A 16531-nucleotide genomic window follows, 5' to 3' on the forward strand; every position below is an offset into this window, starting at 1 on the left:
GCGGGAATTGCACTTTAATCTGAGCAGTGTGAGGTCTGGGTCAAATATCAGGACTCAGCCAGCTCACCCACACCCTGATTACACCTGTCCAAACAGCTGTCATAGCCACGACTCCTTTCACTCTTATCATCAGTCGGCACGACCCGCACGACTGAATGTAGGCACATAACTGAACCCCCGTGAGATATTCTGCAAAACAGTGTATTCTATGCTGACTCAAATAAGGCTAAAGTGCCAGATGCACATAGATTTCCTTCAATACTTAACATGTCTTCACTATGTAAAGCTTAAAGCTGAATACAAGAATTCAGTCGTCTTCTTGAACCACACTCATTTCTTTAAATGTACTGAAGATGTCTGTAAAAGCTCCTATAAGAGCATCACATCAATTACTGTCTTGCAGTAAAGACAAGCAATGAAAAAGCATCTGCAATTGGAGTCCAATCTCTTCCAAATGTGCTGGAAGGGCAATTTTAGCGTATTATAAAATATGAGCTTGATTAATCTGAAATTCAATACCAATTACAACAACATTAAAAACTCCTCTGGGGACTCAGCAATACTGTACTTCTTAGAAACCTGGCACATTGTGCTGCAGAGAAAAAAATGAAATTGCCTTGATAATATATTGTGTTAGTGTATAACTGTGGCACACTTGATTTGCAGTTACAGCGTTATAAAAGCAAAGCAGGCTGGAGTAATAAAGCTTGAATCATGATGTATGTATTATCTCTTATATTTTACTTTCAAATAATTCAGTTTGAGCCATGGAGGGAGAGCAGGCGGCAGCACATTTCTAGATTGATCAAATAGACTTTTCAATATGATTTGAAAAAAAATATGAATCTAAGACTGCAATATGGGTTACATGATAGCTAATGTGTTTTCATTCCTAAATATGAAGAGATCAAATTTGCAATCGATTCAAAGCGAGGCAGTAAGAAAGAGGGAAATACATGACTTCTAATCGGCAACCTTGCAGTAATCCCACCCCCCCTTTTCTCTCCATCTGAGAGAGCGTTTCCCCAGAGCCTCAGCTCAAACTGCAGAACCGCTCTGTGAGGCAACTGTTGAACAAAATGGACTCTCACAAGGAGGAGAGAAAAATCCCACAGGAAAAGAAGGAGAGGAAGAAAATCAATGCAAGGAAGAGATTTTAAAATAGAAGAAATCGAGGGACGGGGGGGTGGTGAAAGGTAAAAAGTGAGAGAGGAGACAGACTAAGAAGGAGAGGGAAATAGAGAAAGAAAGGATTTTTGCTATAATAAAAAGATCAATAACAGAAAAGCATTTGAAAGCAAGTAAACTGTGTTGTAAAGCTTCACTTCATCCAAAGATTAATTTCTACTCATTTCAGTGTGTCGTATTCACAGAGAAAAGAAACAATCTGGTTTGAATCCCACAGTAAGTGCTGCTGTCTGGATGGCTGCAGAAGAGGCTGTGAGGGATACAACGCTTGCTAATGAGCACACTGGGAGAGTCTGCCTTGTTGTTCTGTTGAGTGTTATTTCAAAAATATTGCAACCAAGAGACTGGGGCGGGGAGTTAACTCAAGCTGTCAAAAAAACATCTTTCAATCTGGGTTAATTGCTCAGGGAGAGGGAGCCTCTTGATCATCATTATGAGATGTTTTTTTCATAACATCTCCCCAAATGTAGGACTACCTGTTACTTAATTTGAGTTGGAGCCATATACAGTCTATGGTTGGAGCATTTGTATTTGTTTACACAGCACTTCTGCGGTCGCTGCAATCAGTGTCCTTCTGTCGCCTTTTCATAATTTCACTCAACCAAGGAGAATCAGTCTCTGACCTCTGATGGCCTGCAGTTTGTCCAAATTCAAATGGCTCAGACTGCTCAGGCATGGACCTTGTTTCTTATTAGGGTCTTGTTTCAGGAGTCCCCAGATCATTCTTGGAGATAGTTTGGTAGTACACGTCTCTATGCTGTGGGATAACGTAACACTCTGGAGTGGTAAAATCTCAATAAACACATCACACTTCTAGCCTGGTGTTTAAGCTGGTGTGAGGCTGTTTTTGTTACAATAGTGTCAGGGGGGAAACAAGTGTGCTGAGAGCAAGTGGAGAGACAAGTGTGAAAGTGGAAGCCTCTCCCTTTCAAGACAACACAGGTTGAGGATTTGATGCCCCTCAATTTTAACCTGACTACGCCAGTTCTAAAGTAGGCAGGACAAAATCTGATGTAATATGAAGCAATAAATAATAAAATAGGTGAAATAGAGAAAAGTAAAATGTATACATCCACCCAACTATACTCGCTTATCCTTCAGTTATTTATAGACTGACAGACATTCATGCTCACATTCATACCTATAGGCAATTTACTTATTTAACCTAACATACATATCTTTAGACTGTGTGAAGAAAGCAGAGGGAAAACCCAGGCAGCCACAGGGGCAATACTCCACAGTGACGTGAACCTGCCTACATTTATTTTTAAAACAATGCACAAACAAGCCTATTAAGGGCAAAGAATTTAGAAGCATATCCACAATGTATCACAAGTGAATTACATATTTTAATCAACACAGTCTGCTTTTTTAAAAATTGTCTTCCAGCAGTATTTTCCTTGGGGGCGTGGCAAGATTTATCTCACCTTTAATTAACCAATGAAAGTGAGGCTGAATTTGGTTGAGATCAATAATGTGTTTCCAGTCACATCCTGGTACTCTCACTAAAATCAGCTTCTGTTTCCCAGGAAACATACCTGCTCAATCCTGGGAATCTGGGAAGCCCGCGTGTGCTCTGTGTGTACAGATACTGAAGCAAAGATATCCTCTCCAACCCTCATTAATGCCTCCATGCAACTGTCATACGCATAATCAGACCATAAATTAACATTATTATAGTAATATAACTGTATCAACACCTCATCTGCAGTAGCTTCTCCCAATTTCTTTTTGAAGATAAATACAGTGTCAGTTTACAGTTCAGCTTTTCAGGTGAGATGTTACTACTGTCCATGAGCAATCCTCTAGTTTTTCATACAACTGAAGCTGAAAACCCACCGAAATTTCTGCATGCAATGGATATTTTCCTCTCTGCCACTGCATCAGTTATAAACTCAGTTCAGCACTATAAAGATGGTCTCTCCATTATAACATCTCAGACATAAAACTGATGAAATGCTTTAAAACAGAGGATCAAATATTCTGTACGGTTGGTGTTGTGCTGTTTTCCACCTCAAAGATACCGTACATTAATGAGGAATTGCTGTTCTACTGAAAAAAATATTATCGTATAATCTAACAATTACATAATAAAAGTTTTATGATTAATTATCCACACTTTTCTATGGCGAAAAAATCCTGCAAAAGGTGGTAATCATTGTAACCTTCAACACACTATCAAGGATGTAACCTTGAAATACTGGGGGAAAATCTCCCCCAAAAACTGGCAGAGGACTTCTGCCAAGTGAGACTGGTATTTCAGAGAGGAGGTTGCACTAAGGCTTGTTTTGAGTGTGTGTTTGCCGTGGTAAGGACTGTCTATCTTCAGAGTGATGGCACAGTGTCAGGCAGGAGCAGAGAGGACACACTCACCAGGCCTGAGTCTTCCTCCTGGGAACGCTCTGTCTCGTCCACTTGGAGTGAGGGGTCAGGTGGTAAATGAGCTGGCGGCAGATCTTGTTGGTGGACTTGAACGAGTCAGTCTCCTGCGACACACACACAAAGGACGAATGGTGGGCAACAAATTTCAATCTGGTTCATGCGACAAACAAACGGTAGCTGTTCATGAATAAATGCAGCTAAGCCATCACACACTGTTTTCAAAAGGTTAGATATCTACAAGGTAAAGTAATTTATAAATGCTAGATGCCTGATCTCCCTTTCTATCTTCCCACAAACAACTGACATACTGAATTTCCCAGAGTCTTAAAGTATTTCTTTCTTGTCCTTTGAATAAAGCTGCATCAAACATTTTCAGCATTGAAACATTAATTTATTTTCCCTTTTTGCCTCTCCCTCCTCCGTCAAATACTTTAAATGGAATGGGTTGTGCTGAGCAGGGTAAATCTAATTAATGGTACAACACGACAACAAGAAAGAGGCAATGTGGCGAGAGAGAAAAAAAAGACAAGGGCAATTTACCTTAAGGCGATTAGCAATTCCTGCTGCCACTTCTTTTCTTGGGCGACAAACAAACATGCCTCATACTTCAAAACATTCAGTGCTGCTGTTTCAGCCACTTGGATGACTGAACACTGTGTTACAGCAGCGCATACTGATTCACAATGTGAAAGAATTCTTAGAAAATGTGAATCTGTGGTCCAGAAGAATCAACAAAGTCGCTAAATATACAGTACAGTAACTCTATAAGCATATTTAGACGTAAATCACAGGGAGTGCATCAAAACATACATTAAATGAACTGTATGTAACTGATGACCATGAGCTTGAAAACACTCACAAAAGATGTATCTTTTAGCCCTCAATATGTCCTTGAATATATCATCTAAATAAATCTCTGTGGTGGAAAATACAGGCTGTAGTAGCAGCTGCCTGGCCTTAAATCCAGCACATTGCCTCTCTACATCCTCGTCACGTCAGACACAGTATCCTGCCACGGGTCGCCAGCCAGTCAGGAGAACATTGCTGCCAGCTCCTCACTTTCCCTCCCTTCCTCCTGGGCTTTCCTCGCCAAAGCAAACAGCCTTAAGAATAGAGTTTTTTGCAGGTGATTATCATCTGGACTCGGTAAGTAAAAACTAGACCACAGCGATGTTATCTTAAGGCGCCCCCATTTTCTTACAAGAGTTAACTGCAGACGTTAGATAACGGTGATGGCTGCTGGGTCTGTGTTTTACAGCCACTCAGAGCTGCTTGTGTAGTGTCTTCACCCTCATGCCAGAGTTTGAAATGTAATTTGAATTTTAATACCTCCTCCTGTATGCCATGCTACAAGTGAATGAGCTTTCTCCTGGTGTGAATAAATCACAATTTATATCTTAAAGGACCAGTCCATAATTTTATTGACCATATAAATCTGAAGTTAATTCATATGCATATTTGAAGAGTTTGCTCACATGATGAAAAACACACATGTTGTGCATTGAGTTCATCCACTGAAGATGTAGGCTGCCTGGTTTAAACAAACCTTTTACAGCATCAACCAGCATTAATAATTTACACTCAAATGTCTAACATTAGTCTTTACCTAACAGTAAACTGGAGATTGACAGCAGATTACATTGTTTTGAATTACAGTGTTTGAACACCCTTGGCGTGTAACTTTTGTACAAAATATATTGGGGTGGTGTGCGCAGCCAAAGTCCTTATAGGCAAGTCATGCCACTTGGCAGCCATTTTGGCAACCCCTCCAGGCAGCTATTTCGGACTAACAAGACCAGGCTCCTATCTGAATGAATGGGGAGAGAGCCAGAACTGCACTTTTACAGGTCGCCAGGACATAAAAGCTACATGAATAGAATCACCAGTAAAATCTAATAGAAATCGCTGAAAAAGTTTGACAAATTTGCCCCAAAATAAGGTTTAAAAAGTGTTTTCCCCCACTGGTTATACTACTACACATGTCACCACTACCACGCATGCACAGTAGAAGAATAACGGACCCTTACGCCAGTGGAACCACACAATTGGCTGTTTCCCGCCTCGGCTGTTAAAAGCAGAAGATTGGCTTTCTAGCGAGAGGGGCGGGACAACCGCCATCTTTGGCATTACGGGCTTTCCCCATAGAGTTGCATTCAGGATTCTGGTGGTGTGTCTCCTCTATAAAATGTATCTGGCTCAGCTGGACTGTAAAAAACACAAGGGCTTCCTCTTGACTCACAGCATGTCCTAATTAAATGACAAAATTCGCAGTTGCCCTCTAGAATGACATAAAAAACGGGGAGGACGACGAAGTGATGTTTTGATAATATTATCACCTGACTTCCTTTTTTGCTCCCCTCATTATTACTTCAGCTACTAGTGAGCTTTGTCATAGATCGTCAGTTTGGGGCACTTGCTGAAACCATGTTGGGAGGACAGTCTCTAACAATTTAACAACGTGGAACAACTTGTTTAATTGTTTACCGCAATTTAGACTTTAATACCGTGATGGAACTCCTAATGTGTGCCATCAATGTGCACATTAACAAAGCCATGATACAGAGGTGCATCATTATGACCCATGGCACAAATGAATTTGATGTAACTTTTAACTGTGTTGTAAAGAGAGTATGAAATAAAATTTAGGATAAGGAAAAACAGACCCACCTCTGTGCTCTCAAGAAAGTCAGACTACCTCTTCTTTCAGCGAAAGTAAAATTTTCTCCACCTTTTCTGACCCCTGCCCCCCCAGCTTCTCCGGTTTGATCCCTCTGGCCACCTGCCACCTGTCAGAGCCCTCAAAGTGCACTCATTGTAAGTGTCAAAGCCACGCTGCCCCCGAAGCCTCTGTGCCATTGACTGTGGCCACCGGCAGCTGCCCACGCTTTCCAGTAAGAAACAACCAAGCCAGATAATCTCATACACCTGCAGGTCCTGGAGCACAGCTGCTGTCCATTTGCCACTGTGCTGAAAGAGCACATGAGCAGCAGCGAAGACAGACCACATAGTGTCACTGTAGAGTCTAACCGTGACCCAGTGCCTCTCTTTGGCCCTACCATTCATCCCAAACGTCTCCAGCCACCCTACTGCATGCAGGTGTAATGTCAGGGGTAATTCTCATTAACCCTCCACATTGTCCTCCAAGTGGAGCTTTCCCTCATGTAAAATAAGTCATAGGAGAAACTTTCCAAGATGTCAACTGCGACTGTGCAAGAAATAGTTCCCATATCCACAACCAAAACATCTGTTTTTTTACATTTCAGTTTTTATACGGATTAAGCAAACAAGCTGTAAAAAATTAATTAGTGAGCTTTAGAGGTGCTGGTAGGTGGACCACTGGACAGAGACAGGCCAGCTGTTGCCCCAGTCTGTTGGCAGCAACTTTATATTTATTGTACAGACATGAGTGGTGTCAATCTTCTCATCCATCTCAGCAAGAAAGCCTATTTCCAAAATTTGTCCCCAATGACCGTAGCTGTAAATTTATTTTCTTTAAAGAAAAGATCAATGTTAAAATGTTCTGCTGTGCTAATCATCTTCCCACTTATCACTTATGCTGAATCTGTGAATAAGATTAAGGATCCCTACATAATACACTATCCCAAAAATTAAGGGAACACCTAATTATCACTGTAAAACATCAAGTCAGTTAAACTACAAGGATATCAATCTGTCCAGCTAGGAAGCATAAGCGATTGTGAATCAGTAGCCACATTCCCGCCATAAACTAATATTCTGCATTTGCTCATTCATACTGAACAAAATATTGCGAGATAAACCCCCAACCATGTATGCTTTCACATAGCGTTCCAGCTTTCCGGGTTACCTTGAGTCCACCTACGCCAAGGCTGCCTGAGCTCACCCGGTCAATTTTCAAAATAAAACACCCTGTGCAGGTTACCGGTCGTAAAACAACAATAAACACTGTTAAAACAAACCAAAAAGAAACGATTTAACTACATAGCCTACTTAATCATAGTAGAATCCCAAAAGCAAGCACTGATTAACAAATCAATAAAATCTAAACATGTCTAAAATCGGGCAAGAAAAAATGCTCTGATTCTGAAATGCTTCCTGTGGATATGCAGCCTGCAGGCGACAGAACAAGATAGGGTCACAGAGAGCTGTGAAGAAGGTAGTAAAAGCACAAAAATAACAAATTAACAACGAGTCAATGCTGAGACACTTCTAGCGGATACTGACGCCGGGCTGAGGATGTAACAAAACTGTGGCGCAGACGGAGTCAGTGGACTTTCACAGGTAAAAAAAAGGCCGTGACTTGTAACACAACAGTGTTGAAATGTCACTCCTGTTCTGGCATGGCGGCTGTGACTTTTCACACAGACATCATTCCGCCTCTGTTACTACCAACATTCCCGGCTCAGAGACGGATCAAATCGGACCCCCCTTTCCGGCTCAGTACCTTTCATACAGCACATCAAGCCGGCATATTGGTGTAATAATGAGGGAAAAAAAGCACCTAGTGTCACCTGTTTTAGTGCAAATGAAAGTGATAAGAGGTGCACTGGAGAGGCATCAGCAAGAAAACCCCCAAAAGGGAATAGTTTTGCAGGGGGTGGCCAAAGACAATTGCTCTGCTTATCCTGACTGACTAACTGTTCTCTAGTCTTCCACTAGTGTCCTTGTCACTACTGGTAGCATGAGGCAGTGCTGACAAATGTGGAAGAGTTTGGAGACGCCATGGTGAACATTATGCTGCCAGCAACATCATCCAGTATGACCGGTTTGGCGATGGTCTGGGGAGACATACCCTTGGAGGGTCACACAGACCTCCATGTGCTAGCCTATGGTACCCTGACTGCTGTTAAGTACCAGGATGAAATCCTCAGAGCCACTGTCAGACCTTATGCTGGTGCACTGGGTCCTGGGTTCCTCCTGGTGCAGGACAGTGCCCGGCCTCGTGTTGCAAGAGTGTGTAGGCAGTTCCTGGATGATGAAGGCATTGATGCCACTGACTGGCTCTCATTTTCCACCGACTTGAATTCAATTGAGAACCTCTGGGATGTTATGTATCAGTGCGTCCGGCGATGCCAAGTGGTACCACAGACTGTCCAGGAGCTCACTGATATCCTGATCCAAGTCTGGGAGGAGATCCCCCTGGACACCATCCGCCGCCTCATCAGGACCATGCCCAAACATTGTTGGGGGTGCATGTAGGTATGTGGGGTCCATACACACTACTGAGTCACATTATGAGTTGCCGTGATAAAAGTCAAACAAGATTTTGAATACCGCCCTAAGTCGGTTGAGCATTGTTATGTCATTTTGTTCTCAACAAATTATACAATGTACAGTAAAGATTTTGAATTTTGAAATATTTTGTTCATCGAGATCTGATGTGTGATTTAAATGTTCCTTTAATTTTTTTAAGCAGTGTAATATGTCACCTCATATTGAACACATTTTACAGTCATCAAGGCATACATAGTGATCTATTATGCAAATAGATGCTAAACACTTTAAAATTGCATTTTCCATGCCTTCTAGCTTCTGTATTTGTGTTTGTACAAAGCAAATGACAGTTCATTATTGTCACTATAGCATGACAACAAATATGGCACATGCACTTAGGCATGGCTAATAAATGCGGACACGTTGCAGCTTGCCTCTCCAGTTCTTGTCCTGTTAATTAATGTGAAGCCTGTAATGTTTTGAAGCAAGAACTGCTTCTTCATAATTAATGAATGTAACAGTTGAAATAAACTGGATCATTCTGTACTCCTTACCCTTTTTGGACACTGCAGATCCCGGGCGAGACTGAGCAGCAGCTCGTGAGAGATAGGATCCACCAGGTTAAGAAAAGCTGCGTTTTTGTACAAAATTTCATTGAGTGACGTTCCCTGGAGTCCCATATCCTATGAGAAAAGAAGAGAGAGGAAAGAGATTCGGTTAACTCTTACTAAAATTAACACATCGTGTAGAAATTAAGAAATGAATTTGATTAAAACAGCTACATCTGAGCTAAGATTAATTCAATATGCAAGTGACATTTCAAGGATAGTTTAATGAAAATAGATCACCCACTTTCATCTTGTCCTCTTATCACGCTGAGAGCTGATAAGGTTTTGCCACTGGAGCCATGTGTTAACACCCAGCGCAGTTGATTATGGGTGAGGATATGTGTGTGAGGGGAGCTGGGCTTCAAGTTTAAGTAAGCTTAGATAAAAGTGGTGTGGTCTTTTATTCTGACAATATTACAGTCATACTCTCTGGTGAAGAGAATAACACTCCTTCTGGTCCCTCTTATCTCTTTCACTGGTTTCAGTTGTAGTTTTGCCCACGGGACTTTTTCACAAAACACAGCTCTAAACATTCTTAGGGAAATACTTAAATGTACTTCCTCTTTCTATCTCCAATCTTCAGAATTCATTAAATAATGTGTTTTTGTGCAGAACAGTTTAATAAAACCCGGAACAAAGAAACATGCCCAGGGGCTGATGATATTTGTGCCATCTTCAGGCTGTATTCTATCGGCAGTGACAACACATCTTCAGGTAGTGCTTCGTGTGCGGACGCGTCATTAGCAGTCGGTGTTTGAGACGTAACATTTTCAGACACATCAAATGATCTCAGCAGCGTGTGGCATCCACCGCCTTTTCAGGGAAGATACCAACGCACACAAGAAAAAATATAAACACCAAACAGAAGACACGAAAACTGAGCAGATGAAACAAAAAATGATGAGAAGATGAAAGGTTGGGAGTGAGAGAAAAGTAAGTCAAAGGAAACTCTTTTTAGGCATACAGCTTCTAATACATAACTGTTGAAAGAGCATTTCCTCTCCTCACACATACTGTTCAGTATAGATAGTAGGATCAGTGACATAAGTGCTCCTGCTGTATGAAAACAGAGCAAACATGTTTCACTGGACCATCATTCGCTTGTTTATAGCGACGTGTGTTTTATATCATGTAAAACTGTACAAGAAGCTGTGGAGCTGAAGAGTAAATACTGTCAGCTCTATTTGAGCTGAAAAGCTTTTCAAATAGCAGGCTAGAGGTTGAAGCTATGCAAAACACGCTCAATGCTCTCTGACAGCCCTAACACTTTGGGGCACCGTGGACGCAAAGAGGAAATCTCCCATCAGCATTTTCTCCTCCTTCAGCTTTTAGGTTGATTTATTACAGCGGAGTTCTGTGGGATTCCCTGACTCTGGACTATCCTCCAGGCCAGCTCCCCCTTTGATAAACCTCATTTAGTGCAGACTGAGGGTACCACATTTGTCTATAAATGGAGGCACGGAAGAATTTGAAGATTACTTTATGATGATGTTGTGTTAAGTAGCAGCAGCATCAGATATGATGTGTTTTTGTTCAGCTTTGTGGGGGAGTCACAGCTGAAACGAAGCACATTTTTTAAAATACACACAGAGATCTGATCCTGTGGATTATTTTGACTGATTCCTAATCATAAAAGCATGAAATGTTTTCCTATTTGTCACTGAAAGGGTGCCTGCGTGCCTTCAGATGCCTCTACAAATGTCCTTGTGAAAGCTGCATATCTAATCTGACGTTTGCCTCGTCACAAATAAAGTCTGAATAAAGAGATGAGCTCCGAAAAACATCATCCCACACATGCAGTTGATTAGAATCCAATTAAATATATTGCACAGTGTGACAAATCCAGTCCCACAGTTTTCTGCTTCAGTGTAAGAAACATGTCACAGCTGTCAGGTGATGGACCTTCCAACTCCAGTTTTCTTGGACTGAATTAAATGTTCTTTACTGGATTGACAAAATGTTGTGACCTTTTATGCAGTCATCTCAAAATTCAAGGTATAAAGTCAAAACTGCGTGGTTGTCACATGAAAGAGTATTTAAAATCTGTTTTCCTGAAGATTCAAAGACACAAATGCTTAGCCAGGAGCAACAATGCTTTGGCAGGATGAGGTTAATTTGTCAGCTTAGTCATATGTGGCTGGACATATAACAAATAGTTTCTTCTTATACACTCTAACATGTACACTGTGCATTTTGTTCACATGTCTTTTAACATTGCTACAGTCGCATTAGCAATCTGTTCCTAAAATAAAGGGGAACTTTCTAAGCATTTTGTACTTCTACCCAATTTTCCAATCTAAATAAATCAGTATTTTATTGAAATATAATTATTTGAAAATAATATGAATTCACTACAAATTGAGTCTCCAATGTTCACTCTTTGACATACAAATGGACATATAAACACTGAGTACATGAATTTACATAACATGCTGAAGCTACAGACCACATGAACCTTTTTGACCTTTGAAAAAATGTTCTCACATTTTCAAATGTTCTCAGTTTCTGGGAGGAATGCGTAGATTTTATGCATTCATTTTGGGAAATACGTTTTTGCTGAGAATTAGATGATCTACTCTCATGTCTTTATAGTTAGCAAGAAGCTACTGTCAGAGGAAGGTTAGTTCAGCTTAGCATAAAGACTGGAAACAGCCAGCCTGGCTCTGTCCAAGGGTAAGAAAAATGCACCACCCAGCACCTCTAAAGCTTACAAATTAAAATGTTATATCTTGTTTGTTCAGACTCAACAACTCAAAAATCAACCAGTAAAAACAAATTCCTGGTGTACTGTCATCACCGTGACTTGCCAGACAACCAGTAGAGTCCAGCTAAGTAGTAGCTACAACAAAACTCATAATTTCTACACTTTGGTTTTTGTATAGATCAAACAAACAATGTGTAACATGTTTTTAAGTTTTTATTTAGAGGTACTGGTAGGTGGATTTTGTTCCTTTAAAAAGAGCCATGTTAGCTGTTTCCACTTGTTTCTAGTCTTTATGCAAACCTCATCTAACAGGCTGCTGGCAGAAGCTTCGTATTTCCCATTCAGACATGATTGTGGTATGAATCTTTCCACATAACTCGCGGCAAGGAAGCAGTGTTTTCCAAAATATCAAACTACTCCGTTAATGTGGCTCTGTGACAAACATTTACTTATTTATTTTTTGGGCATTTTGCCTTTATTCGCTAACATCCGGAGAGACAGACAGGAAACGTGGGAAAAGCAAAAGAGAGTGAGGACATGCAACAATGGAGCTGGCAAAACATACATATTTCTACCCTCATTATGAATTATTGAGTTTTGTGTTGAGGTATTAAGTTGAATAAAATCACCAAATAAAATATGTGTGTTGTGACAGCTAACCTTAGATTTAAAAAAGGTCGTCATACACTACAGAGAATACCTTAATTAGTGTCTTCTCCATCGCTGCACATTGGTTACCCAGTGTGCATGTTGTAGAGCATAACTGATATGAGTATTTGCTGATTCTTTGTTTACTAATGAATTTCCAGAAGATCCCAACCTAATTAACTTAATGGCCCAGAAGGCAGATCTGCGATGGAGATACAGCGTGGGGGCCAGTGTTATTGGTTCCTTTTCGTAATGACTTCCTCTATGTGAAAGAAACGTGCTCCAGCATCCATCATCTCAAGGTGATTATCTCCGGATCCATCCGTCTCTGAGAGCTGCTTTGCTGTTGGAGAACAACAACAGGAGATCTGCTGCCATTTTTTAACTCCAGTGTTGAAGTATTGTTAGTCAGACACTTGGCTTCAGCCCCAACAACATACAACAGTAGCAGTGCGCTGGCTTCACCTCAGGGAGCGATGGAGAGAGTATTCGTGCTTGGTGAGCAATTTAAATGCAGAGCTGTGGAGAAAGCTGCCCCTGCTCACGACCAGCAAATGTACATGTTGATCTTTAAAATCTTATGTTCTTATAACTGACTGCAGGACTGCTTTAATAAACAAGGTCAGACACATTTAAGTCTTAGAGGGAGATATGCATGAGTCATATATCCCTCCTGCTTCACACAAATATGAAGCTACAGTGATGCTTAAATTCACCCCACACCTATTAATTACTCAATTAATGGTTTCTGTGCAGAATAGAAGAGATACCTATAAATCTGTTTTCAGTTCAAACACCCATAGCTTCTCCTCAGCATTGTCTCCTGCTTTAATCAGCACACATCTGTACAGATGGGCAAGACGTTTTTGTGACAGGGGGCCCTCTTGATCAAAACTGCTTTTGTCTGAACTTCCAAACTGTTCCTCTTTGATCAATGCACAGCTACCAGAAGGCAGTGGAAAGCTCATGCTGAGCTCTAAAAACAATTTCTCCTTACTTCTCTCTAGTTTGGATATATCTTCAGAAAGTGAGGATTAGACCGGGGAATGTGTTACCTGGGAAAGTGTTTTTATTTCTTAAATGTAAGAAATAAACATACCTTACTTGACTGACAAGAATAAAGTGTTTGCACAACACTGTGCAACAGGGACAGATTAGAGCAATTTAACAATGCCACATCTGAACATTAACTGCTTCTTCTGTATTGTATATTTAACATTCTCTCTTATTTTGTATATTTCAAACCTCCTTCACTCAAGTGATCAGAAAAAGATATGGCTTGCTTACAGTATTTACTTTAGATTTTCCTTAACCCTGAAAAAGGCCTTGATGCCAACAGTCTACAGGCTAATATATAATTTGCTAAAAAATAAATATACCAAATATTCCCTTAAGATCACAAAGTTTGTCACAATAAAAAAATTGAAGTGATATTAATTAATCTGACCAAGTCTTCCTTAATTGATTTTGGTGTGTTTCAAAGGGCTAACATATAATTCATTCAGTGTTCTGTGATGTTCAGAGCTGATTGAATATTCAGAACATGAACTAGCTGGCTTCAGCAGCCATTTCCTTTCAGACAAAACAGGTGGTTGATTCAGACCAGCGTCCAACCCAATGAGGCATTAACCTCATTATAAGTGCTTCTTCCCCCCCCCCCATGAATGTTAAAAGAAGGTGACAGAGTGCAGTGTGAAACCCTTTACATCAGTAAGGCTTGCTTACTGGGAAACATTTATGAGCAGTTGTAAACAGCAGATCATTATATGACTTAACTAAAATTATTAACACACTGACACCTGCTGATACAAGTGCTCCATGAAAAGTGGGATTTCCTCCCATGTGTGTGGTCTAGCTGGGCTTTTTTAATGGATGTTCTGTTATATATACAGCAGGCATGGCCAACACATATCAGATTTATAAAATAAGGACACAACTGAATAAACTGCTGTTGCATTATTTAAGCATCTACACACACACACATATATATATATATTAGTGTGCCACTCAATGTAAGTATTGTTATAATTTTTTATATAATTTAACTGTTCTTTTTCATATTTTGATTTGTGTTATTATTTGGTTTAAATACTGTGTAATCAGAATAATATTTTTGGGTTAGCACTATTGCAGCTGTAGTCAGTAGTATAGTTAACTCTGTGCAGGGTCGCGAAGGGGCTGGAGCCAATCCCAGCAGTGACCTCTTGCTGTGAGGTGACAGTGCTGTGTGTCATGTTAATCTTAATTATTCTAATTTTTAGCACCACCTACCAGTTATTTTCTGGTACAGTAAAGAAGGACACTTCAAGAGAGGTCACTTAACAAGAGCTTCTTCTGCAGCTGTCGCTTCTATTTGTTGGAGCGCAGTGCGGACGTACACATTTAGGCTCTCAGAGCTTTCCACAGTCTGAACATTTTCCGGTTTCGCCCCCAATTCCGAATGAACTGTCACATATGGTAAATGGGCTATATTTGTATAGCACCTTTCTAGTCTTTTCGACCACTCAAAGTGCTTTACACTACATCACATTCACCCACCTATGAGCAGAGACCCAACTGCTCATCAGAAACAGAAAATTAACTCATTCACACACTGATGGCACAGCCACCAGGAGCAATTTCGGGTTCCCAACCTTCCTTTAAGGGGACGACCGTTCTACCCTGAGTCAAAGCCATAATTATGCCTATCTATCTATGCCACAATTAAGGTCTATCTGAAAGTCTATCTGGTTTACATGTGCATGTGTTTCGTCCACTTCATAGAAATCTGCAGTTACTCTGTGAGCTGGACAGCTAACCTACAAGAAAACACATGTAGCTGTTTTTTAAGCTGCAATACAGTCATTCTGTGGACACTTCTGAATACTTAAGTGTTTATTATTAACTTATGAAGTAACCGTTAGCAGCTATGTGTCTTCTTTTTGAGGAGTTTTACATTATTCTAACTTGTGATATTAAAGTTAATATTACATGAGAAAATCGGAAAATGTTGAATATTGTAAAACTTTGTCAGTGTTGAGCTACCAGTAAAAATTATTAGAAAACAGTTACTTAGTTTTTGTCACATTATTAACACATTTGTTTTTATATATATATATATATATATATATATATATATATATGACATGCAGATAAAAATAAAATGCCTTTTAACCAATGAATGTAAACAAACTTTTTGCCCACGTGTTCATAAATACAACACAATAGCGCCAATTAAACGTTTCGTCCATTAATAACAATGTCTCAAGTAAGAATAAAGTGCATTCTGACAAACTCAGCACATTAATCACCCAAAATGATGCCAGTTCTTTACCTTTCTCAGCAGTTTGAGCACTTCAGCGGCTTGCTCCTTCTTCTGCTCCCGGAGAAGCCTCTGGATTTCCCTAATCCAAGCCACCCGTCTGACATATGGGCTGTGGTTGGTTTTCCGCAGCATCCCCGGGAGCTTGTCTGACTTGAGCATCAAGGAGGTAAACAACAAGTCTCCGCCGCCCCTGGCGCCAGTTCTCTCGCTTTCTCCCGAGGTGTCATTTCTCTGGCGTCTTCTTTTGGACAATTTGCTTTCCAAATCCAGACTTCTCTGTCTGGTCAACTTAGAACCCATCACTCGTCTTGGGAGGATGTGTCGGTGGTGGTGAGAGGGATTTTAACAACATGCAGCCAAATCATTACCCTTAACTTGCAGCGAGATGTGCCAAGATACTTATGCCCTCAGTAAAATTATGTTTTAAAGTTTCAAGGCTACTCTGAACTGTAAAACATCATCATAACAACAACGAGTGCCCTGTCTCGCCGTCGTCCCCTGCCT

The 16531-nt window shown here is 40.5% G+C and overlaps 1 protein-coding gene across 1 annotated transcript in view; it reads right to left on the reverse strand.

Annotated features, from left to right (window-relative positions):
- The window catches only part of lrrc75bb (leucine rich repeat containing 75Bb), a 32287-nt gene extending 15756 nt beyond the window's left edge, over positions 1-16531 (reverse strand). Inside the window, exons 1-3 of the mRNA XM_038734529.1 lie at positions 16037-16531; positions 9318-9446; positions 3562-3674 (exon numbers count right to left, since the gene is read on the reverse strand). Coding sequence (XP_038590457.1) covers positions 3562-3674; positions 9318-9446; positions 16037-16327 — 533 coding nt within the window. The 5' untranslated portion in view covers positions 16328-16531. The remainder of the gene's footprint in view (positions 1-3561; positions 3675-9317; positions 9447-16036) is intronic.

Source organism: Micropterus salmoides, unplaced genomic scaffold (assembly GCF_014851395.1).
Source record: "Micropterus salmoides isolate LMB-PRFRI ecotype aquatic unplaced genomic scaffold, ASM1485139v1 Ms_hic_scaffold_20, whole genome shotgun sequence".
In the NCBI taxonomy this organism is placed as follows: domain Eukaryota; kingdom Metazoa; phylum Chordata; class Actinopteri; order Centrarchiformes; family Centrarchidae; genus Micropterus; species Micropterus salmoides.